General features: G+C 46.2%; 1 protein-coding gene across 5 annotated transcripts in view; it reads left to right on the forward strand.

Annotated features, from left to right (window-relative positions):
* ZFAT (zinc finger and AT-hook domain containing) overlaps nt 1-23,029 on the forward strand; it is a 244,589-nt gene that overhangs the window by 80,981 nt on the left and 140,579 nt on the right. For all 5 annotated transcript variants that reach the window (XM_030764163.2, XM_089898687.1, XM_022555539.2 and 2 more), the window contains 3 exons: nt 5,708-5,795; nt 7,777-7,926; nt 9,623-9,796. In XM_030764163.2, coding sequence (XP_030620023.2) covers nt 5,708-5,795; nt 7,777-7,926; nt 9,623-9,796 — 412 coding nt within the window. The remainder of the gene's footprint in view (nt 1-5,707; nt 5,796-7,776; nt 7,927-9,622; nt 9,797-23,029) is intronic.

Raw genomic sequence — 23,029 nt, forward strand, 5'->3', positions numbered from 1 at the left:
AGACTGTATTTGGCTATAAAGGTAAATGTATTTATGAAATCTTACGTGTCCTTGCTGGAAGTAAACTAAAATAATATATTGCCAACACAGAGAAGTAGATGGAGCGACCTCCAATATCTTTCTGGAAATAAATGGGTCTGTCTATAGTTTTTTTTTTAAAGTAGAGTAAAATGGTATTCAACTAAAGCAATTGGACAAAAGGTTTTTCCTTTCTAAGAGCTGCAGGAGTATGGTCTTTTCTTACGTGGTCGCAGACTGCCTGTTTCTGTGCTGCCCTGTTTGAGCATCTATCCGCAGTGCTGGGGACCTCTGGCAAGCGGAGTTTCCTGGTTCTAAAACAGCTGCCTGTTAGCAAGCCCGAGGCCGGAAGTGAGGGGCACGGCCTGCAAAGCAGAGCAGCGCTCAGCCGCGCTCAGTGGACAGGAAGAGCCTGGAGTTGAAATCCCATATGGAGCACGTTTCTGGCTCTTTTCTAACTTGTTAAATTAGCCACGATGGAAGTGTCAGTTTTCCTGTCTGTCACACTTGCTCTGTGTCCCACGATGATTAGTGGCCTCTGTGTGCTGGCAGTTCTCACCACTTTATGAGCCCCTTGAGGGCAGGGCCAGAGTCTCCCACCTTTGTCCCCAGTACTATGTCCGGCACAGCACAGGGGCCCCGGAAGGTTTGAGGAATAAATGAGTGAGTCCGCGGTCTTTTTATTCCTGAGAAATTGTTCAGAGTGGAATCTCCCACCTTATTTTTTTAACCTGATGTTAGATACTTTATAGGTGTACTTATGTGATCGTTAATACACTTGGCGGCAGGGTGGAGGTAGATTTGATATTTTCCACCCACCACTGGTTTCAGGCTTGAGAATTGCCCTGTGGCTTCGGGGGCCGAGGAACCTGCCACAGAGGCGTAGGCCAAGGCGGGGTTCGTCCAGAGCTGCGAGCCGCGCTCGGAGCTTCAGCCCCGGAGCTGCTCCCGCCCCGCCTCCGCCCCACACCCCATGGCCACTGCCTTCTGCTGCCACCTGCCTTCTTTCAAAGAGTCCTGTGTGGCTTTGAAGGCCATTTCCATCAGAGCAAACAAACTGCGAGGGCTGGGCTCTTTTACCGCCATTACGGCGCGGGGCGCTCTCTCCTCCTCTGCCGAGAACTCTTTTCACCACTGTGCTTTTTAAGTTTGCTGTGTCAGTTTGGGTTTTCATCTCCGGTCGGGGACTGAGGTTTCTGCAAAAGAAATAAATGAGTCCTTAGAGTGCACCCTTCTCCAACACCCTGTCTCACTGCCTGCATCCTTCCGACGGTCTTCAAAGGCATCAAGAAGTGAGGGACCCTGATAAGCTCTAAGATAAATTGCTTTCAGGCTATCAGAGATTAAAAGAAAAAAAAATCAAACAGCAAGGGCTCAGGAGAGATCAGTGTAAACTCCTTCAAAGCCCTTCTGAATGCCTCCATCAGCTCTGATGGTGAGGGCACTGGGGCAGCCAGGGGTGGCGACAGGCCTCCTCCAGGGTGTGTGCTGCCCGGGACGTCTTTCAAAAGGGCGTGAGAGCACCAGTTCCTGTGTGCAGGTGCCAGGAGTGATGGGGTGACCTGGAAGGTCAAGGGCATAGGAGGTCGCTGATGGGAGTACATTGACAAGCCTGGACCCTGTGATGTAGCCTGGGTGGAAGTCGGTGGCATTGGCCACTGCAAAACTGGGCAGAAAGTACGGAGATTTCCCTGTGTACCCACTACCGCCACATGTGCACAGCCTCCTGCACTCTTGACGTCCCATACCTTAGCGCTACCTTTGTTACAGTCGATAAACCTACGTTGACACGTGAGTAACACCCAGAGTCCATAGTTTACATTGGGGTCCACTCGGTGCTGCACATTTTTGGGATCTGGACAAATGTTCACTGATGCGTACCCCTCATTATAGTACCCCACAGCGTAGTTTCACTGCCCTGAAAATCCTCCTTGCTCTTCCTGTCCACCCCTCTCTCCCCTCTACTCCCTGGCTACCACGGATCCCTTTACTGTCGCCATCATTTTGCTGTTTTCAGAATGTCTTACAGTTGGAATCATATAATATGTAGCCTTTTCAGATTGGCTTTTTTTCTCCTAGTAATATGCATTTAAGTTTCTTTCACATCTTTTCATGGCTTGATAGCTCATTTCTTCTTAGCACTGAATAACAGTCCATTGTTTGGTTGTACCACAATTTGTCCATTCATATGCTGAAGGACATCCTGCTTGCTTCTAAGTTTTGGCAGTTATGAATAAAGCTGCTTCATCCGTGTGTAGGTTTTTGTGTGGACATAAGTTTTCAGTTCATTAGGATAGATACCAAGGAGTGCAATTGTTGGGTCATATGGTAAGAGTATTTCAGTTTTGAGAGAAACTGCCTTCCAAAGTGGCTGCACCATTTTGCATCCCCACCAGCAATGAATGAGAGTTTCCATTGCCCCACATCCTCACCGGCTCTTGGTGTTGTCAGTGTTCTAGATTTGGATCATTCTGTAGGTATGTAATGGTACCTTGTCGTTTTGAGTTGCATTTCTCTGATGACATATGATGTGGAACATCTTTTCATATGCTTACTTGCCATTTGTATATCCACTTTGGTAGGGTGTCTGTTCAGGTCTTTGGCCTATTTCAGATGTAACTTTTGAAAATATTTTCTCTCAGTCTGTGGCTTGTTTTTTCATTCTCTTGACAGTGTCTTTCACGGAGCAGAAATTTTTAATTTTAATGGAGTCTAGTTTATCAATTCTTTTCTTTTTCAAGGGTAATGCCTTCGGGGTTATATCTAAAAGATCATTACCATACTCCAGGTCATCCAGGTTTTCTCCTGTGTGTTCTAGGAATTTTATAGTTTTGTATTTTGCATTTAGATCTGTGATCCATTATTAGTTAATATTTGTGGAAGGGTGTAAGGTTTTTGTCTAGGTTCGTTTTTTTTTTCTTTTGCATGTGCCTGTCCAGTTTCAGCATCATTTGTTGAGATAACTATCTTTTTTTTTTTTATTAATTAATTATTTATTTTTGGCTGCATTGGGTCTTCGTTGCTGTGCGTGGGCTTTCTCTAGTTGCGGCGAGCGGGGGCTACTCTTCGTTGTGGTGTGCGGGTTTCTCGTTGCAGTGTCTTCTGTTGTTGCGGAGCATGGGCTCTAGGCACGCAGGCTCAGTAGTTGTGGTGCACGGGCTTAGTTGCTCTGTGGCATGTGGGATCTTCCCAGACCAGGACTCAAACCCGTGTCCCCTGCGTTGGCAGGTGGATTCTTAACCACTGTTCTGCCAGGGAAGCCTGAGAAAACTATCTTTGATCCATTGTGTAGCATTTGCTCGTGTGTCAAAGATCCATTGACTGTATTTAAGAGAGTCTGTTTCTGGACTCTGTTCTGTTCCATTTGATCTATTTGTCTGTTATTTCACCAGTATCACATACTCTTCATCACTGTAGCTTTATAGTAAGTCTAGAAGTTGAGTAATGTCAGTCCTCCAACTTTGTTCTTCTCCTCCAGTATTTTTTGTTGGCTTCTGGGTCTTTCGCCTCTCCATATAAACTTTATAATCAGTTTGTCAGTACCCACAAAATAACTTGCTGAGGTTTTGATTGAGATTGCATTGAATCTGTAGATCAAATTGGGAAGAACTGACGTCTGACAACGATGAGTCTTCCTATCCTTGAACCTGGAATAGCTCTCCATTTATTTAGTTCTTTGATTCCCTTTATCAGTTTTGAAGTTTTCCTCATATAGATCTTGTACATATTTTGTTAGAGTTATACCTAAGCACTGAATTTTTTGTGTGCTAATGTAAGTAGTATTGTGTTTTGAATTTCAAATTCCACTTGTTCATTTCTAGTATATAGGAAAGCAATTGACTTTTGTATATTAACCTTGTATCCTGTAACTTGCCATAATCGCTTGTTAGCTCCAGGAACGTTTTTGTCTGTTCTTTTAGAATTTCTACATAGGTGATTATGTCATCTGCAAACAAAGACAATTTTAATTTCTTCTTTCTCAATCTCTATATATTTTATTTCCTTTTCTTGTCTTATTGCATTAGCTAAGACTTCAGCTATGATGTTAAAACAGAGTGCTGGGAGGGGACATCCTTGCTTTGTTTCTAATCTTAGTGGGAAAGTCTCTGGTTTCTCACCATTAAGTATAATGTTAGCTATAGGTTGTTTGTAGATACTCTTTATCAAGTTGAGGAACTTCCCCTCTATTCCTGCTTTACTGAGATTGCTTATCATGAATAGGTATTGGATTTTGCCAAATTATTTTTCTGCCTCTATTGATATTATCATGTGGTTTTTATTTCTTAGCCTGTTGATGTGATGGATTACATTAATTGATTTTAGAATGTTGAATCAACCTTGTACCTGGGATAAATCCCACTTGGTTGTGGTGTATAGTTCTTTTTAAACATTTTGGGTTTTATGTGCTAATATTTTGTCGAGAATATTTGCATCTATGTTCTTGAGAGATACTGGCTTGTAATTTTCTTCTCTTGGGGTGGGTTTGGGTATTTTCTCTCTCCCATGAAGACATGGTGTTCTCCCTCTTGCAGGTCTCTGTCTACATTTCCTCTTTTTAAAAATTTTTTTATTTTTCAACATCTTTATTGTAGTATAATTGCTTCACAATGGTGCGTTAGTTTCTGCTTTATAACAAAGTGAATCAGCTATACATATACATGTATCCCCATATCCCCTCCTTCCTGCGTCTCCCTCCCACCCTCCCTACCTCACCCCTCTAGGTGGTCACAAAGCACCGAGCTGATCTCCCTGTGCTATGCAGCTGCTTCCCACTAGCTATCTGTTTTACATTTGGTAGTATATATAAGTCCGTGCCACTCAAGGACACTAGTCATATTGAATTAGGGCCTGCAAACTCATCTTAACTAATTACATCTGTAATGACCATATTTCCAAATAAGGTCATATTCTGAGGTACTGGGGGTTAGGACTTCAACACATGAATCTGTGGGGGCAGAATTTAACCCATAACACCCACCCTCTGAAGAACTGTCTTGTGAAATGGCATTACTCTGAGAGGAAAGGCGGATGAGCAATGGCGTGATCCTTCACAAAAGCTTCTTCCTAATTGAGAACGTGGCACTGCAGGCAGGTGTGTTGATGAGCCAGCAGATGCACAGAGCGAGCCCCTTACCTGCAGCCTGGGTGGGACGTGGCCTTGGAGTGGTCGGAGCCTGGGGTGGGCGTCCGTACCCTCGGGTTCCGACGCTGCCTCTTTCTCGCAGACCTGGGGCTCTTTGCCCTTGGTCTTGGTTTCTTAATCTGTAAAAGCGTAATAATGCCTGTCCTTCAAGAGTGGTCACGAGTCTCAATAAGATAACTTATATGAACCCCTCACACACACCATGCCTTGAGCACTGGAGGGCAGAATACGTGTCGGGCTGTGGAGCAGCCCTGGTCTGCATGGTAGACCTCGAGGCCGAGCCCCGCCCTCCCCTGGCCTGGCCACCTCCACAGGTCCGTTGTCTCTAAGGCCCGTCCCTCCCTCCTGAAATGCAGGTGAGGCCATTGCCCCACTGCCCTTGAGCTCCCCGGGCTGTGCGGGGCCAGCTGCGGGCTGCATGCCAGGCGCTGGGAAAGGCGCGCTGTGCATCTAGCTGTGACGGTGATGGTGGTGGTGGTGGTATTTTTCCACAGAGCCTGAGTTTTAAACGAGACGGTCCATTGATTATGCTCTCTTTCTGTTAAGGACAAAAGGAGTTATTCTTGTCCTGTGTGTGAAAAGTCTTTTTCAGAAGATCGACTGATAAAGTCACATATCAAGACCAACCATCCCGGTAAGGTTATGCATCTTAGAGTGGGAGATTGATTTTAAGATGCTTATGTTTATTTTAAGACACAGCATTATATTTCAACTGTATTAAATGGAAATATAAGAGGGAATAAAGATATGAGTAAATTCAAGGGCAAGAATTAACTTTTTTTTAAAGCTCAGGAGTTTATATAATTATGTGCTTCATTTTATCCTTTTATCTGGTCTTCAGATATGTCTGCCCCAGTCTCATGATTACCCCCACCTTTTGTAAAAAATTTTTCTTAGAGTATAGTTGATTTACAATGTTCTGTTAGTTTCAGGTGTACAGCAAAGTGAGTCATTTATACATATACATATGTCCATTCTTTTTTTTTTTTAGATTCTTTTCCCATATAGGCCATTACAGAGTATTGAGTAGAGTTCCCTGTGCTCCCTTCCCCTTTTAATAGTAACTGTGACTGCCTTTAGACGGGTCACTTACCCAGTGCAGACCTGACACATATTCTACTTCCTTGGCCCCATTGGTAGGTTCCTGAACCAAGTGATGGTTTACAAGGGGTGTAGGCTCCCTCCCAGGTTGAGGAACCCAGTGAGTTGGAGTGACCATCACCTTCGGTGTCCTCAAGCCCCAAACTCCCTGGGCATCACATGCCTTGTCACTTTTGTTCTCACTGCCTGGGACCCTGCTCCTTGGTTCTGCCCAGTCAATTCCTGGGTATTCTCGACGTCCTCCGTCAGAGCCACCTTGGGGAGCCTTTGGTGGCCCCCCCTCCATGCGGACCGTCACGGTGCACTCACCCCTGTACTCTAGGCACTGGTATTCTCCCGCTGCCCAAGAGCCTTGAGGCAGGGCCGCCATCCTTAGCGGCTTGTCCCCAGACCCCCGGTGCCACATCGCTCGGGGCCCATGAGTGCAGATGTATGCTGTGTGTGCATAAATGGGGAGCAGAGCAGCTAGGTCCGTGTCCCTTTTCTCTTTCTCTTACTTTGTGTCTGCTCCTCCTATTGGGGAACTGACCCACTGATTAAAGATGATACTGGAGAAAAATGAAGAAATAACGGAAGTGCGCTAACCCTCATGTTTCTTCTGGGATCGGGGAGCCTTGTGGCCTTCCTCCACGTGGGGACACGTGGGTTATGTGATTCTCTGACTGCCCAGTTTTGTCCTCCCCGTGTTAACCCGCGTCCTGTGTAACCTGTGTCCAGTGTGGGCCAGGGATACCCATTTAACCCCTTCAACTTTTGCTTATTATTTTAAATTTTTTATTACGTAAAATTTCAAATGGGTACAAAATACGCAGAATAATATAAAGAACAGCCAGGTACCCATAACTCGGCTTCCATAGTTGTCTATGTTTGGTCAAGCTGCTGGCAGAAACTGACCCCCACTTTTTTCCCTCAAATATTCTACAGTATATCCCAACATGATGTGATTTCCCCATAAAAAAGCTTCAGCCTGCATCTCCAACCAACAAGGACTTTTAAAAAACAGAGCTAACACATCACCATTAAAACAGTATTAAAAGTAGTTTCTTATTATCAGTTAGTATTAGTCCATTTAAAGTTTCCTCAGTTGACACAGACTTCCTTTTTACAGTTGGTTTGTTTGAATCGAGTTGTTATGTCACCTAAGTTTCTTGTGTTCTGCAGGACACCCCCAGCCCTGCTTTTTTCCCCATGACGTTAATTTGTTGGGGAAACTGAGTCTCTTTTCCTGAGTGGTTTCACATTCTGCCTTTGTCCTACTGTGGCCTCGTGATACTGTTTCTCCATCCCACACATTTTGTGTTAACAGAAATTTAGCTCTGAGACTCGCTTAGATTCTGGTTTGACTTTTTAGGCAGAGGTCCTATCACGTGACGCCACGAGGCACATGGTTAACTTGCCGCCTCAGAGCTGCTGGGGTTGAGCGGAGGTGCAGGTTCTGTCAGGAGGCTCAGTGACGTCTAACTTGAACCACGGTTCTTTGGCTGCTTCTAGTTCTCATCCTGCTTTTCTTCTAGAGGTTTCCATGAGCACCATTTCCGAGGTTCTCGGGAGGAGGGTGCAGCTGAAAGGGCTCATTGGAAAGAGAGCCATGAAATGCCCGTATTGTGATTTCTATTTCATGAAGAATGGCTCAGACCTTCAGCGTCATATTTGGGCTCATGAAGGTGAGTATTCCTCCATCAAAATGGAGCCCCTTTGTGATTTTGTGTTTCCTTTGGGAATTCTTTAGGAGGAAGCTATATCTCCACATCCCCTGTGGTTAGAATTTCTTTAGTGTGCTGAGAAATGTGTCCGTCAGCCAGATTTAAAGCATTACTCAGCTGCAGTTGCGGTGTGCAGCGGTGTGCATTCTTCACGGCTCCGGTTGGAGCTGTAGTTAAGCCAGTCACCACAACTCCCGGGCGGAAAGCAAGCTTCAGGGGAGCAGCAACCGCGCTGGCCTGGTCACGGTGGTAACTCTGGTGGCCGCCCCCGGGGCGCTGGTGGTGGTAGGCGGGGGGTGGGGGGGGGCAGTTGCTGGTGTCTCGGGTGAAGGAAGGCCAGGAGGATGGCAGAGTCCTCTGATTCCGGCTGGGGAAGACTGGGTGGAGACGAAGCCGGGCGAGGAGGAAGGTAGGCCATGCCTTGGGGTGCTTGCCTGTGAAGGGAGATGTGGGCCACGCTCTAGGACGCTGGGCAGTTGGAGGTCAGGGTGCTGTTAGGGACGGCGGGGCTGTGCCTCTGCCCCTGGAAGAGGACGCTACTCTCCTGGTGATGAGGCTGGGAGGCTTGGGGCCAGGGAGGGCCCTTCCTGTGAGTTAGGAACCTGCGGTGCTGGTGGCAGGCAAGCAGGACGGCTCCACAGGGAGAAGGAATAAGTATTTTCTACGATCTGGGATCAAGCGAACGGTTCAGTAAAGAGAACAGTAGCTGATGGAGTAGGAACCTGGACACGGCAGGAGGAGCTGGGCCGAAGCTGAGGCTGGGAGCTGCTTTTTCGTTGACCAGCACGCACGCGCCTCCGCTCTGTGCCGCCGGGCACACCCCGCAGCCTTGTTAAAGCCTGGGCCTCCTCGACCACAAGGTCGCAGGTAGTACAGACGAGGGGTGGCCGTGCTGGGCTCACTGAAACGTGCCTGTCATACCCCGTGTTCAGGTGCAGGCACAGCTCCCCTCCCCCATCAGCGCGTCGCACCAGGTGGTAAGGGCTCTTTGCCGGTCCATTCCCTCTGGACAGGGAAGGCCGGGCCAGGGCTTCGCGCCTTGAAATCAGCCCTCTACAGAGTAGGTCCTCGGTACATGTCTGTGGAACGAAGGAGGAGTAGCCAAAGGGTGAGACGCCCCTGCAGTCGAGCCGTTAGCCCAACAGCAGCGACTAGCGTGGTAAAGCTCTGCTTATTTTGTGAACTGAGATACGCTCTCACGTGTGATCCTGCGCGCCTGATCCTGGTGGCTTTTGCCAAGGCCCTTGGTTAATTTCTGTCACTTTAACTCAACTCAGGTGAGTAAACGTCTGCTGCTCCAAATGCTCGAGTCTGTGCCCTCAGAGGTTCCAGACTGTGGGGAGAGGAGGTGTAAGCTACCCACTGTAAAGTGCTGTGAGCGGTGCAGCAGTAGTGACAGGCGGGATTTGGGTGCGCTGACGGGGAGGCAGGGAATTCTGCTGCAGGCCCAGGAGGAAAGGGCATCCTAGTTGGAAGGCGTAGCACGGGTAGGAGTGTGGCCTGGGGAAGTGTGCGGCGTGTTTAGGGACCAGCATGCACTGCTTTATTCAAAATGGACAAGGAGACGTGTGTGTAGATATGTATACATATATGTTCCTTCTGATACACACACGTATACATGAATACACGTGTATATCTATTTTTTCTCCTCCGGTAGGTGTGAAGCCCTTCAAATGTTCTTTGTGTGAGTATGCAACTCGTAGCAAGAGTAACCTCAAGGCTCATATGAATCGTCATAGCACTGAGAAGACCCACCTATGTGACATGTGTGGCAAGAAATTCAAGTCAAAAGGGACATTGAAAAGTCACAAGCTCCTTCACACTGCTGACGGTGAGTGAGTGACCCCACAGGGAGCTTTTCCCCCTAAAAGTGTGGTTGGAATCTTACATCCCGAGTCCAGCGGAAACCGTGGCTGCACCTCGAGCAGGAAGGAGCCTCTGTCTTTGGAACTTCCGTTGCGAAGGAGAGCAGAGTGAGCTCGCCTGCTTCCGTGCTCAGTGCTGGAGCCGTGCTGACCCCACCAGTGCTTGCTAAACACTTGCTGTGTGTGTGTGTGTGTGTGTGTGTGTGCACTTGCACACGTGCACGTGCACTTGTTGGGGGTGGATGTGGAGGGGACGCTCCTTCAGGGAATAAGGCATCCTCAGGAGGCCTTGATCTGGAAGTTTCAGTCCTGTTCAGCCCTCCATCCCCACCCGAGCCTGACGGTCCTGAGGGGTGGCCGTGACCACACCTGACTTGATGCTTCAAGGGCATGCTCTTTATCATCCAAGCTACCTCAGGGTTCCCGTATTCAGTCCAAAATGAGACTCAGTCTAAAATACAAACAGCATTTGGGCAGGTTTGACCTTGATAAAGTACACCTAGGTGGATTTCAGGTTTCATTCATTCACCAAGCAACGCTGACCCAGTTCTTCCTGTGTGTTGCCCTCCGCCTGGGGTACAGGGTCAATAAGGAACAGTTCCTGCCTTCAAGAAGTTTCTAGGCTATAGCAGGAGGAAGAGAAGCTTATGGGCCATGGGGAAGGCGGGCGCTGTGACGCGAGGGGCCGGGAGCTCTGGGGAGGAGGGTGTGCGTCTCAGTGACCGGGAAGGTCGCCTTGAGAGGGGCCCGACAGAGAAAGAAAGGCTGAATCACAAAATTATTTTAGGAAGACAGGCAGCCAAACCATAAAAGACCTAATATAACATTTAAAATGTTCCTTTAGACCCCAGTTCTGGGAGGGTCTTGTCAATATCACATGTGATGAGATTAATAAACTATACCAATGAGTTGTTATTTTAGCACAATGATATACAAAAATTGGAGTCCACTATGAAAACTGAAGTGATTTCAACAGAGAGTTTTGATTTCAGAGCGTAGAGGATGATCCAGCCATTAGGTTCTACTTTTATTTTAAGATTGTTCCAGGGGATCTCGTCCTGTGCGCCGTCAGGGAGCTCGAGGGGCTCAGCCGAATGCTCGGCCTGGGATTCATCAGAATTGAGGACCAGGGCTTGCCTCAGGCTGAACCAAAGCCAGAGCCCTGCTGTTCAGACTTAAGCAGTGTGCTGAAAATTTAAAAATCCATAATCAAAGTAATTGAAGATACAATGACAGCAAAGCCGTCGTATCCTGAGTAATGAAAGCATTAAGTCCTGTAATCATTTGTGAATTCTTACACCTCTTCCAGCAATAAGCCTCACTGGTATTTCTTGACATGGTCGCACAATATTCGCTGAAATCCCTAATGATACAGCGCCAGGTATGAGAAGTGGCCGTCCCCAGAGCCAGGGAGGTGTGGCGTGTCCACTGGGCTGTGAGGGCAGGTCTGGAGGGCTGGGAAGGGCACTGTGGCCTCGTGCCCAGCTCCGAGGTCTGGGCTCGGTGCCGAAAGGCTCTGAGAAGATGGGGCACGTGTCTGATCAGGGATCGTGGACAGGCTGTCCTGGGTCGTGCAGGGATGGGGTTGGTGTAAGTAGTGGTATCACAGCAGGCATCCCAGGGACACTCAGCCTGTCCCGCCTGTCACTTCACTTGCTTCTCTGAGCTCTTCAGCAGGAAGGGGAGTTCAGATGGACAAATATGTGTGTGGAGTCAAAGCAGTAACACGACCTTCCCAAAAAACTTTATGAAATATTTTCTTAACAAAGCAGGAAGTTTGCACTGTTACTCTTCATTTTCTTTCCTGACATTCTTGGGAGGATGAGGTATTTTGTAAAGTCATGTTTTATTTTCAAACACTCGCCAGTCTGTGAAGAACGGCATCAGTTCTTGGGTGTGACCACCAGGAGGACAGTGGGACAGGGGCATCCTCATGGGCCAGCTTCTTCCCTACTTGGGCCTCGGTCTTGTTATGCTGCAAAATAAGGACGTGAGACCTTAACATTTCTTGGGTCTCTTTAGCCTTGATGCTCTGTGATTCTAGGAGGCAAGTGTAATGGAGTGCTTCAGATGTGGAAATGTGCGGTGCAGTGTCATTTTCTCCGGTCTCACTTTGGGGTGACCACTTCTTCCCCAGGCCTGCTGGGACTCCTTTGTGTGTCTGTTTTGACACTTGCTGTGGTGTCATGCCTTCTCAAAGGCCAGCCTGGTGAGTGGAGTCCTGGGTTGTAGACCAGCTGTTCATCTCCATTGGTGATCTGTTCTGTAACTATAGGCTCTTCTTTTCCTTTTCAGTTTTCAAAAAGCTTTAAACAACGTTAGTTACATCTCTCGCCCATGTTTTGCTGACTTCTGAAAGCTTTTTGTATCTCAGTGGTTTGTCACAGTGTGCAAATATTTCCCTCCAACTTACCATGTGCTTCTATGTTTTTAGTGTATCTTTTTATAGATGCGAAATAACTTAGCATATTTAAATTGGTCAGTCTCTTCCTTTATGTTTTTTCCTATTTCCATTTATTTCTCTATGTTAAAAGAAACCTTCCCCATCTTAGGGGAAAATTCTTTTGTATTTTCTTCAAGTTTTATTTTGTGGGTTTATAACATGTATGAAATTTAATATTCTTGACATTTATTCTGGTGCAAGGTCTGTCATAGGATTCTTTGTTTCTCAACAGTTATCGGTTGACTCAACATATTTATTGAGAAATCAGTCCTTTCCATTTTGTTTTGAAATGCCAGAATTTCTCAAGATGTTGGGTGTATTCTGGGATTTTGGTTTGTTTTGATGAACTTTGCTCTAGTACATTGTTTTGCAAGATACTCTTTTAAAAATTACAATATTATGCATACACATATTATTCCTTTTTCTTCTTTTTTTTTGTGGACATCTAGTTTTTCTCATTTAATTATTATTTCTTTGGGTAAACTGGACGGCTTCATGAGCTCTTTGACAACAGCTGAAACATGCTTTGAATTCCTCGGGGAAATGTGCTTATACTAGGGGCCTGGCTACCTTGATGAGGCTCCCAGCCTGTAACCATAGAGTTAGCTCTTTATTTAGAAGCAGGCATGGCTTTAAAGCCTGCCTGAAATTATTTGGTTTTCCGTGCAGTTGTATCAGTAATAGTTCAGCAGTTTGCTCCTCAGAGAAGCTACGTGAAGTAGGCAGAGCTGGGGAGGCTTGAGTCTCGCCTGCCACTGCCTGGTAGGGTGGCCTCAGCTCAGTGACTTCTCTGAGCCTCAGTCTCCTCCTCAGTGAAGTGGGGATAATTATACCCCCCTCGCCTAGTGGCTGCAAGGTTGGAAGGGCAGGCGCCGCGCCCCCCTCGTCTGGGCTTCTTCCCATGCTTCTGGCCGCCCCTTAGTCTCCTTTCCTGGTGCCCCCTCAGCTCTGACCTCTACATCTTGCCAGGCCGCAGGGCTCCATGCGAGGACCCTTCCCTCTGCACCCTCACCCTAGGTGATCCTCTCTGCCTCATGGCTTTACACACCATTTACGTGAAGGCTTCCAAACTTCCATTTCCAGCCCCGTCCTCGCCCCCAGCCTTCAGCTCTGCATCTGCCGCTGCCCACTCAGTATCTGTGCCTGTGTCTGGAAGGCCCCCACACTTAGCACGTGCGTCTCCTGTGGTCCAGGGGCCACCAAACTCTCTAAAGACACAGTACATTTTTTAGGTTTCGAGAGCCACCTAGGGCTTCCGCTGCATATTCTTCTTTGTTTTAGTTAGTTTGTTTGTTTTCACAAGCCTTGAAACATGTCAAAGCCATTCTTAACCCCCAGCTGTTACGAAACAGGAAGCAGGCTGGATTCGGCCCGTGGGCCGCAGTTTGCCGACCCCTGCTCTACGCCATCTCAGTAAATGCAGCTCCTTTTCAGGCGCTCGGGTCAGAAACTTCGAGTCACTCACTCCTGACTGTCTTGCTCACACCCTGCAGATGGTCCTCTAGCAAATCCTGTGCGTTCTTGCCTCGACGTGATCCAGAATTCTGCCACTTCTGGGCGTCCTCACGGCTTGGCCGCCGTCCCCTCTTGCCTCTGTTCTTGCAGCAGCGTCCCAGCTGCTTTTCCTGCTTCGGCCCTGTCCCCACAGTCAGTCCTGTTGCACGCGCCTCAGAGTAACTGCCAAAATCCTAACCGTGACCTCTCTGACCCCCTCACCCCGCCCCCATCTCTGGCCTCATCTGCGCTGCTCTCTCCAGACGGATCCGTCTCCTCTCTGCTCTGCAGGTCTGCCAGGTTCATGCCCACCTCAGGGTACTTGCCCTCCCCCTGCCTGGTGTGTTCTCCCCGCCAGATGCCTGAATGGATACTTCGTTCATGGCCTTCAGGTCCCACTCGAGAGTCCTTCTCTCAGGAAGGCCTTCCCTTGGCTACACCGTGTGTTTATTTATTTTTTATTATTTTTTATTTTTTTACATCTTTATTGGAGTATAGTTGCTTTACAGTGGTGTGTTAGTTTCTGCTCTATAACAAAGTGAATCAGTTATACGTACACATATGTTCCCACATCTCTTCCCTCTACACTGTGTGTTTAAAATCTCAGCGTTCCACCAGATCATCCCAAATCCCCCGTGTTTATGTTTTTCTCTTGGCTTATCTTTCTCTAGGGTACTGCATAGTTTTCTTGTTTGTCTTTTTTTTGTCTCTACCACTGGAACTCTCCCACTAACTTCATGCTTTCTTCCATGTTTCTTACTGTTTCTTCTTAGAGCTATCTTTCTCTAATGTGCTATATATATATATATTTTCATGATTTTCTGTGTCTTCCACTAGACTGTAAGCTCCTCAAGCAGGGAGTTTTGACTTACGCTATTGGTTTTGTTTTGTATCCCTAACAGTGCCTGACTTGTAGTAGGTGCTCCATGAAGTTTTGCTGATTGATGAGTGAAGGAAAATGTAAAGTGCCTTACATAAAGTGGGTGGGATGTAGGAGCGCTCAGCAAGTGCCGGCTCTTTTCTGCGTCTCATACCCCAGAGAGTTCTAGCAAATCAAATGCTTGTGAGTTAGAAATCTTAAAATACGGTAGAGGAACTCACTGTTAAATGAATCTTCCTGGGTATCTTTTAATGAAGTAGAAAGGAATTGAGTAATTAGCCTCTCCTTTACCTGCTTGTGAATCTAATTTTTCACTTGTATTGGCTTCTTTAATGTGATCTATTCCTGTTTATTCATTCCTGTTTCCCAGAGGAGCTCATTACTGTGCCTTAGAAGAGATAGGCCAGAACGGGTGAAGGTTTCTGCTAGAAAGGTTTGCCAGTTGATAATGTACAAAGAGAGATACTGATCTATAAAGGGCCCGATTAAACCCTTTGCATGTATGCCAGTGGGTGCAAGAATTTAACGCAGAAATCATGCTGGTAACACATCTCCCCGCTTTTGACTTGAGAGGGTCTAGACACGTGATGTGTGGTCTACAGTTTTATACATGATTCTGCCCACCCAGAGCAGATGAGGGAGGTTAAATGGTGCAGTGCCTTTAGGTTACCTAATCAAACAAGAATTCTCTAATCATGAAATAAAAAGCTCTTTGAAGTTCAGTGCTAATTCCTTTGGGTCCCCTCCTTCTCCCACTCCAACCTGCCCTCATACACTGGAGATAAGAAGTTTTCTGGTAAAATTTACAAAGAGGAATTATCCAAGCTTCAGGCACTCTTGTGTGTGTAATAACTGGACAAGTGGAGAGCTGGATGTGGAAATTAGGTCTGAGTGGAGGAAGTACCACGTTTCCCCTTGCTTCTTCGATTTATAATAAGAGATCCCATGGCTACACATTGAAATATTCTAGGAGATGTAAGTACGGAGTTGCCTCTGAGAAACACAGTCACTCTAGCATAGAGTAGCTGCACTCATCCATAGTCTTTTTACTTCTATAAACATGCACTCTAGAACCAAGAAGTTAAAAGAAAACGGTACCTGAGCAGCCAGGTGGTTGATCTTACCAGGTTCATTTACCAGGCTTCAGTGAGACTGGTCTCGTCCCTCTTAGCCTTCCTCCAACTTGCTCCCGGAGAAAAGGTCGAGGGTCAGGGGTGGGAGAGGGGCAACAGTAGTGAACACAGTAGGTTCCTGTGGCTTATCTTCACGGGCTGGTGTCTGGCTGATGGGCAGGAGAGAGGAGGGCTGACTTTAGGACCCAGGAGTCCCAGTTTCTGTGTGCACCCTGTCTGGGGCCACCTGAAGCTCTTTTTCTGAGGTTTTTATAAACCATAAGAATATATTAACGCATATATGTGGAATCTAGAAAAATGGTACAGATGAACCTATTTGCAGGGCAGGAATAAAGAGGCAGAAAACGGACATGTGGACACAGTAGGGGAGGAGGAGGGTGGGACGAATTGGGAGATTAGGATTGACATAAATACACCACCATGTGTAAAACAGATAGCTAGTGGGAACCTGCTGTATAGCACAGGGAGCTCAGCTCGGTGCTCTGTGATGACCTAGGTGGGTGGGATGGGGGAGGGGGGGAGGGAGGTCCAAGAGGGAGGAGATATATATATATATGCATAGAGCCGATTCACTTCGTTGCACGGCAGAAACTAACACAACATTGTAAAGCAAAAATACTCCAATTAAAAAAAAGAATAACTGAGCTCATACTAGAAAATGAAGTGTACAGCTTACTGAACAGTTAGCTTAGACTAATACACAGAATAACTGTTGAATAAGGCTTGGTCACCTACAACCTCACCTGGGTAGAGGGGTCTCGGTTGCACATACCTGGCACAGAGACTCTAATTTAATCCTTTCTGGTGCCTTGCTCTTTCCTGGTCTTTTATCGAGCTCTGCCTTCTGTTTCTTTCTCTGTCTAATGCTGATCCATTCCTCCTTGTATCAAAACTGATGTACTAATTACAGAGAATCATCCGTCCCCAAGCTGCTTCAAGTTCAGCCGTTAAAGTACAGAGACTTCTTAAACTGCCTGTTTACGGCTGCAGCCATTTCTGTTCTGAGTTGCCGTCGCACAAATGACTGCAGATGACAGAACTGCGAAGATGTATGTGTGCTTTGCTGCAAAACACCTGCTGCCAAATGCCTGTTATGCTTCCTGCAGGGTGCTCTGCTCACTTTAGGCGGCAGACCCGTGTGTACCAGGCTATGTACAGAGGCAGTACGGCAGAGTGAGTAAAACCTTGTGCTCACGGGGGCAGTCCCAGGTCGGAACCACTTCCTGTCCGAATGACCTTGAACAGGTGCTCTATCATCCCTATTTGTAACGGGGGTGATGAAGTTTCCTGTGTATGGGGATGTATTAGTTTCCTGTGGCTGCTGTAACAAACTACCACAGGTTTAGTGGCTTAAAACAACACAGATTTATTATGTGACAGCTCTGGAGGTCAGAAGTCTAAAATCAAGCTGTCAGCAGGGCTGCATTTCTTCTGGAGGCCCCAGGGGAGAATCTGTTTCTTTAACCTCTCTGGCTTCTAGAGGCTGCCTATATCCTTTGGCTTATGAGCACCCCCTTCATCTCAAAGCCAGCACCATAGTTCTCACCCGCCCTCTCTCTCCCTCTGTTTTTTTCATCACATCTCCTCTCGGAGTCTGAACCCCCTGCCTCTCTCTTATAAGGACCCTTGCGATTTCATTGGGCCCACCTGGATAATCCAGGCTCATCTCCTATCTCAAGATCTTTAACTTGAGCACATCTGCAAAATCCCTTTTACATATAACGTAATGTTTATAGGTCCTGGGGTTTAGGACCTGGGTATTTTGGGGGAGGGCATTATCAGCTTACTGCAGTGGGGTTCTGGGGAGGTTTATTGGGTTCACATTGAGTGTGGGTTCATTCTAAGAGGTGTACGTATACCTGCTCCGTTAGGGATCGGTATTCTCATGTTCCCAGCCACTCTCGACACAGTGTACAAATGAATATTTGTGGTGATTAATCTACATCATCTGTGTCATTTAGGAAAGATCAAATTACTCTTCTCTCAAACATTCCTTCTTTAGGAAGGCACAGTGCAAGAGTTAATATTTAAAGAGTATCAGTGTTGAAAAGGGTAAAGGCAGTTTTCTGAAAAATTTACTTATGCAAAATACCACCTTTTTAAGTAAGACTGGATAAACAGTCATAAGAAGGCATTTTCACTTTTATGCCTCCAGGTATTACGAGTAATAGTTCATATTTATGCAGATTTCTTTCTTTAAATATTTTAGCGTTCCTTCAAGTTTGAGGTACACATGAAGTTTGATTTGTCAGGAGTTATTTAATTTAGCAGATATTCCAAACATGTTGCCTTAAAACAGAAGTTTTCCATCACTGTCTTTCTTTGGTTTCTGATGGAATCCAAATGCCAGAAGACAAGGGGACAGTTTTATTTTCTTCTGACGGTTTAAGATTTTTCTGCCATTCCATTGGGCCCTGGTTTTATAGAGAGCTCTATTTAAAGAAACTAAGCAGCTGGAACCATCCTCGGGGAAACTCATCAAGCAGACGAGGGTGCAGTAGGAAACAAAGGAAGCCAGCAGGTGGTGTATGTTACCCTTTTTTTAAAGTTTTTTTCCAGTTTTATTGAAATACAGCTCATATATAACGTATTAGCTTAAGGTGTACAACATAATGATTTGATATATGTATATATTGTGAAGTGACTCTACCACAATAAGTTTAGTTAACATCCATCACCTAGTTAAAATTTCTTTCTTGTGATGATTAAGTATTTTTTAATTTTATTGAATATATTTGACATACAACATTAGGTAAATGTAAGGTGTATAACATGTTGCTTTGATGCGTTTATATATTGTATCAATAACATGATTGCCATTGCAGTGATATTTATCTCATTACATAGCTGTAGTATAGTATTGTTGGCTATATTCATTATACTGTGTGTTAGATCACTATGGTGGTACTTCCCTGGTGGTCCAGCAGTTAAGACTCTGTGCTTCCACTGCAGGGGGCGTGGGTTCGATCCCTGGCCAGGGAACTAAGATCCCACATGCTGTGTAGTGCAGCCAAAAAGTAAAAAAAAAAAAAAAAAAAAAAAAAGCATCACTATGGCATATGTACTACTTGTTGCAAGTTTGTACCCTTAAATAACATCAGTTTTTATCCCTCCCTCCTTCTCTCCCTCATCCCCATTAACCAGTATTTTACTCTTTGCTTTCGATTTTTTAGATTCCACGTATAAGTGATATCATACAGTACTTGTGTTTCTATGTCTGACTTATCTCACTTAGCATCGTGTGCTCAAGGTCCATCCATATTGTTGGAAATGGAGGATATTGTCCTCTCTCACGGCCAAATAATATTCCAGTGTGTGTGTGTGTGTGTGTGTGTGTGTGTGTGTGTGCGCGCGCGCGCACACCACATGTTTTTTATCCATTCATCTGTTGATGGGCATTTAAGTTGTTTCCGTATCTTGCCTATTGTGAATAATGCTTCAGTAAATGTGGGAATGCATATATCTCATTGAAATCCCATTTTCATTTCCTTTGGGTATATACTAGTAGTGGAATTGCTGGATCATACGGTAGGTCAGTTTCTAATTTTCTGAGAAACCCCGTATTATTTTCCATTGTGGTTGGACCAGTTTAGATTCCCAACAACAGTGTATGTGTTCCCTTTTCACCACATCCTCGCCAAGGTGCTGTGCATTTTCTAAGTGCTGGTCACGAGGCTGGGGGCTTTGTACATCCTGGAGTGAGCACCCCACGCGGCTGCCAGCAGGTGAGGATGTCTAGTTTTAGGAGCGGAGCGCATCTCCTCTACTCAGGAGGATCTCCTGCTTGAGCACAGGGGCCTCAGCCGGGCAGGGGCTCCACTGCCCCCTCCCCAGCCCCGTGCTCTTGCACAGTCACCTTCCTTCCAGAGCAGAAGGAAATTTAGTAGGAAGGGCAGTCCTAACCCTCCCAGGGTTGGGGGCACCTCTCGATGTCTAACCCAAGGCAGTATAACAGGGACTTCTGTTCCTTTTCTCCCCCATCCCACCTCCAAATCCTGTCCCCTCTACCTGGCAGGACAAGCTGAGTAGATTTCTGCCTAAGACCTGAGTCAAGGGCTGAGCTCAGGATTGCCTGCCTCCAGACCCTGGGCTTTTTCTGGTGGTACCTGATTTAGCCAGCATCCCACTGCCAGGCGCAGCCAGTGTCCACAGGTCAGAGATCAGCTTTGTTCCGTCAGCCAGTTGGCCATGAAGCACTGGCTGAAGAGCTCAAGTTAGAGAAACAGAATCCTCCCAGAGGAAACTTGAAAACGGAGATTCTGCAAAGATGGTACCTCACCTATTGAGGGATGAACAGAAGTAGTGGAGGTGACATTTCTACCCCCCAATCTCCCATCTTTGAACGGGAGTTGCACCATCACACATTTTGAGGAAAATAGGAGCTGCTGGTGAAACATCGTGTTTCCAGAACAGGCAGCAATATCCACAGTGGAAATCTCCAGCAAGCCCAGCACTCAGCAAGATGCCTGACGGGAAAGCACAGGTGCAGAGATCGCCGATTGTGTCTTTTTTCTTACCACCTGCAACAGCAGCCAGGGTCATTCACACACTGCCATGCAGTCCTCAAACTTTATCCTTGAACTACCCGTCACATCTTTTCTTTCCTGAACTAATTTGGTGCCAGTTCCTGAGCCCCTTCTGGGGAAGGTAGCCTGACTGTTTCATTCTTGTACTGTTGTTGTTTTCACGTTTTTAAAGTTAAAGTATCACACACATACAAAAAATGCATAATTGGTAAGTGTTCCACTCAGTGGATTATCACAAAGGAAGCACAGCGTGTAACCACATCCTAGGATGAGACACGAACATTGCCAGCCCCTCAGGAGCCCTCCTCACCCATCCCCCCAGCTGTTCCCCTTCACTACTCCTCAAGGTAGCTACCACCCGGACTTCTAACACCGGAAGGTGATCTGTCCTGTCTTTGAACTTCATATAAACTGATTCATATAAACGTGCTCTTCTGTGTCTGGCTTTTTCCTTTGCACGTTAAATTTGTAAGGTTCATCTGGGTTGTTGTGATTTTGACGTTTAACCTCTGGGCCTCTGGATCAAATAATAATTTTATAAGTAACTGAGATTCTAAATTCTGTAGTTTGTAACGAGGAAGACTTTGTACCTTCAATTAGCTTTTCTCATTGTGCCAGTGTTTTTGCAGTGAGCTTGGAGTGCTTCCCTCAAAAGAGTGTTTCTCCAGAGAGTGGTGTGGCTCTGCTTTCTTTTGTTCTCCTTACTGACGAGGATTGGCTCAGAATGACTTCTGACTGTTTAGAAAGGTTCAATCCTGACTCAGAAGACAAGAAATGACCACCCTGAGATGATTCACAAAATTAGGCCGCTGTCTTTTCTGTGCAAAGAGGAGGGGCAGAGATGCCTCAGTCAGTGTACAGCTAGTCAAGCTTGGCTGGTGTTTTAAAAGACAGTGAACTCTTTTGAGCTTCAAGTTTGGGAACCACTGATACCACTTTATTGTTCCATGTTGAAAGACCCGTCTTCTGGACTGTGGGCAATAGCAAATGGGATCCAACATCCCAGCCTTTCAGAGATGGGTGCTAATTTACCAGAAATGCTTTTCTGTTACACAGAAAACATTAAAACCACAGCCACAAAAATCTAACCCCTTCCTACAAGTATGCCCACAATTCTATCACACAACAAATAAATTATTCTTTAAAAATTTTTTTCAACCTTTATTCCTGTTCAGATGGAATGATTACGTAGTTGTGATTAAAGGATAAGTATCATTCTTTTAGCTTTAAAGTTACTATTAGTTTTTGTTGCTGTAGAGTCCATGAATAATACATTTAAGAGGTGTATAATGTTCCATTAATATGGTGATCCATGAGTTACATAACCATTCTCTTATTTGGGGGCAATGTATTGTTTTCTTTTTTCCTCCCGTTATTACAGCTTATGTTGCAGGGAATGCTTTCTTGCATTAATTAATTAATGCAAGAATTAATTCCTTAGGACATATTTCCAGGAGCAGGGTGGCTCTTTCGTTTTGGTGGTTTGAATCATGCATTGCACAGCCAGCTTACTTTTCAAAAAAATTGTACCAGAAACATGACAGTGTTCTCGCTGAACTCTTTCATTTTTGCATGATATTAAACATGTTCAGTTTCTTAGTTTAATGGATATCAGACCTTACCATTTTATTATACTTTTTAGGGATTTGATAATCATGAAATCGATCAGGTGAATTAGAGGATAAGCTGGATTACATGAGTAACGTGCATGAGGAATTTGTAACATTGACGGGTTCATGGCGCTGTGTGCAAGTGTTTGCTGTCATTGGACTTCTTTTGATTAATTAAGTCGGATTTAATCCTCTCTTGAGTGCATTGTTTGTTCATGTCCTTTTCTATGTCTTTGCCTTGAGGGGTCTTGGCGTTTTATATTCATGCACCCACTGATTCATTCAACAGCTGTATTTGCTGGGACTCTTGCTTGCCATTGTCAGAAACTCATTTGAGGTCACTGAAACAGAAAAGGGACGTTTATTATATCCTACAGAGACCGCGATCCTTGCGTTTTCCGTTGCTTCTTCACAGGACTGTCCTCACCTCCTGTAACTGTGGCTGGACCCCGTCGACCTCCCACCTTTGCTTGACCATCGATTGCTCACAGAGGCCTCCTCAGCCCCATGGCTGCACCCTGTCCTGGCCTCCTCACCCTCCACGGCCCCATCCGTTTCCCCCATAGCCCATTGTGATTTGTAGTGATTTATTTGCTTCTTGTCCTTATAGGCCGTGAGCTCCATGAGGGCAAGGGCTCCGCTGTCTGCCCGCTGCTGTGCTCAGGGGTCCGGCCTGGTCCCCACACACAGTGGCCCCTCAGGGAGTGCTTGCTGAGTGGATGTCTTCGTCACTCACCTTTGCTCATCTCTGCCTCCTTGTTCTGACGTTCTGTCTCCGTCTCCCTTTGCAGACTGGTTTGTGTTCTTATTTCATCCACAGATTGAAAATATAATGACCAATAGCTTCTGAGTTACATGCTTCAGATCCCGACAGTTCAGATTCCTGGCTCAGCTTGGGTCACTGGTCCACAGCGGTCCCATCACCTGTGGCTGGGAGGGCAGGGATGGTGGGCAGGGCCGTATACAAGGCTCTGGTGGTGCCCTGTGTGATGGTGGTGGCTGTGGGGAGGGAGGGGGCACATGGCTGAGCAGACATCCTGCTGGGACGGCCCTGTGACGTGCTGCTAGCCTCATAGCCTGCATGCTCTCGCTGCCGGGCACAAGGATGTGGAA

This window comes from Delphinapterus leucas, chromosome 17 (genome assembly GCF_059928025.1).
Source record: "Delphinapterus leucas isolate spDelLeu-1000000601 "Yukka" chromosome 17, BTC_Dleu_Yukka2, whole genome shotgun sequence".
NCBI lineage: Eukaryota > Metazoa > Chordata > Mammalia > Artiodactyla > Monodontidae > Delphinapterus > Delphinapterus leucas.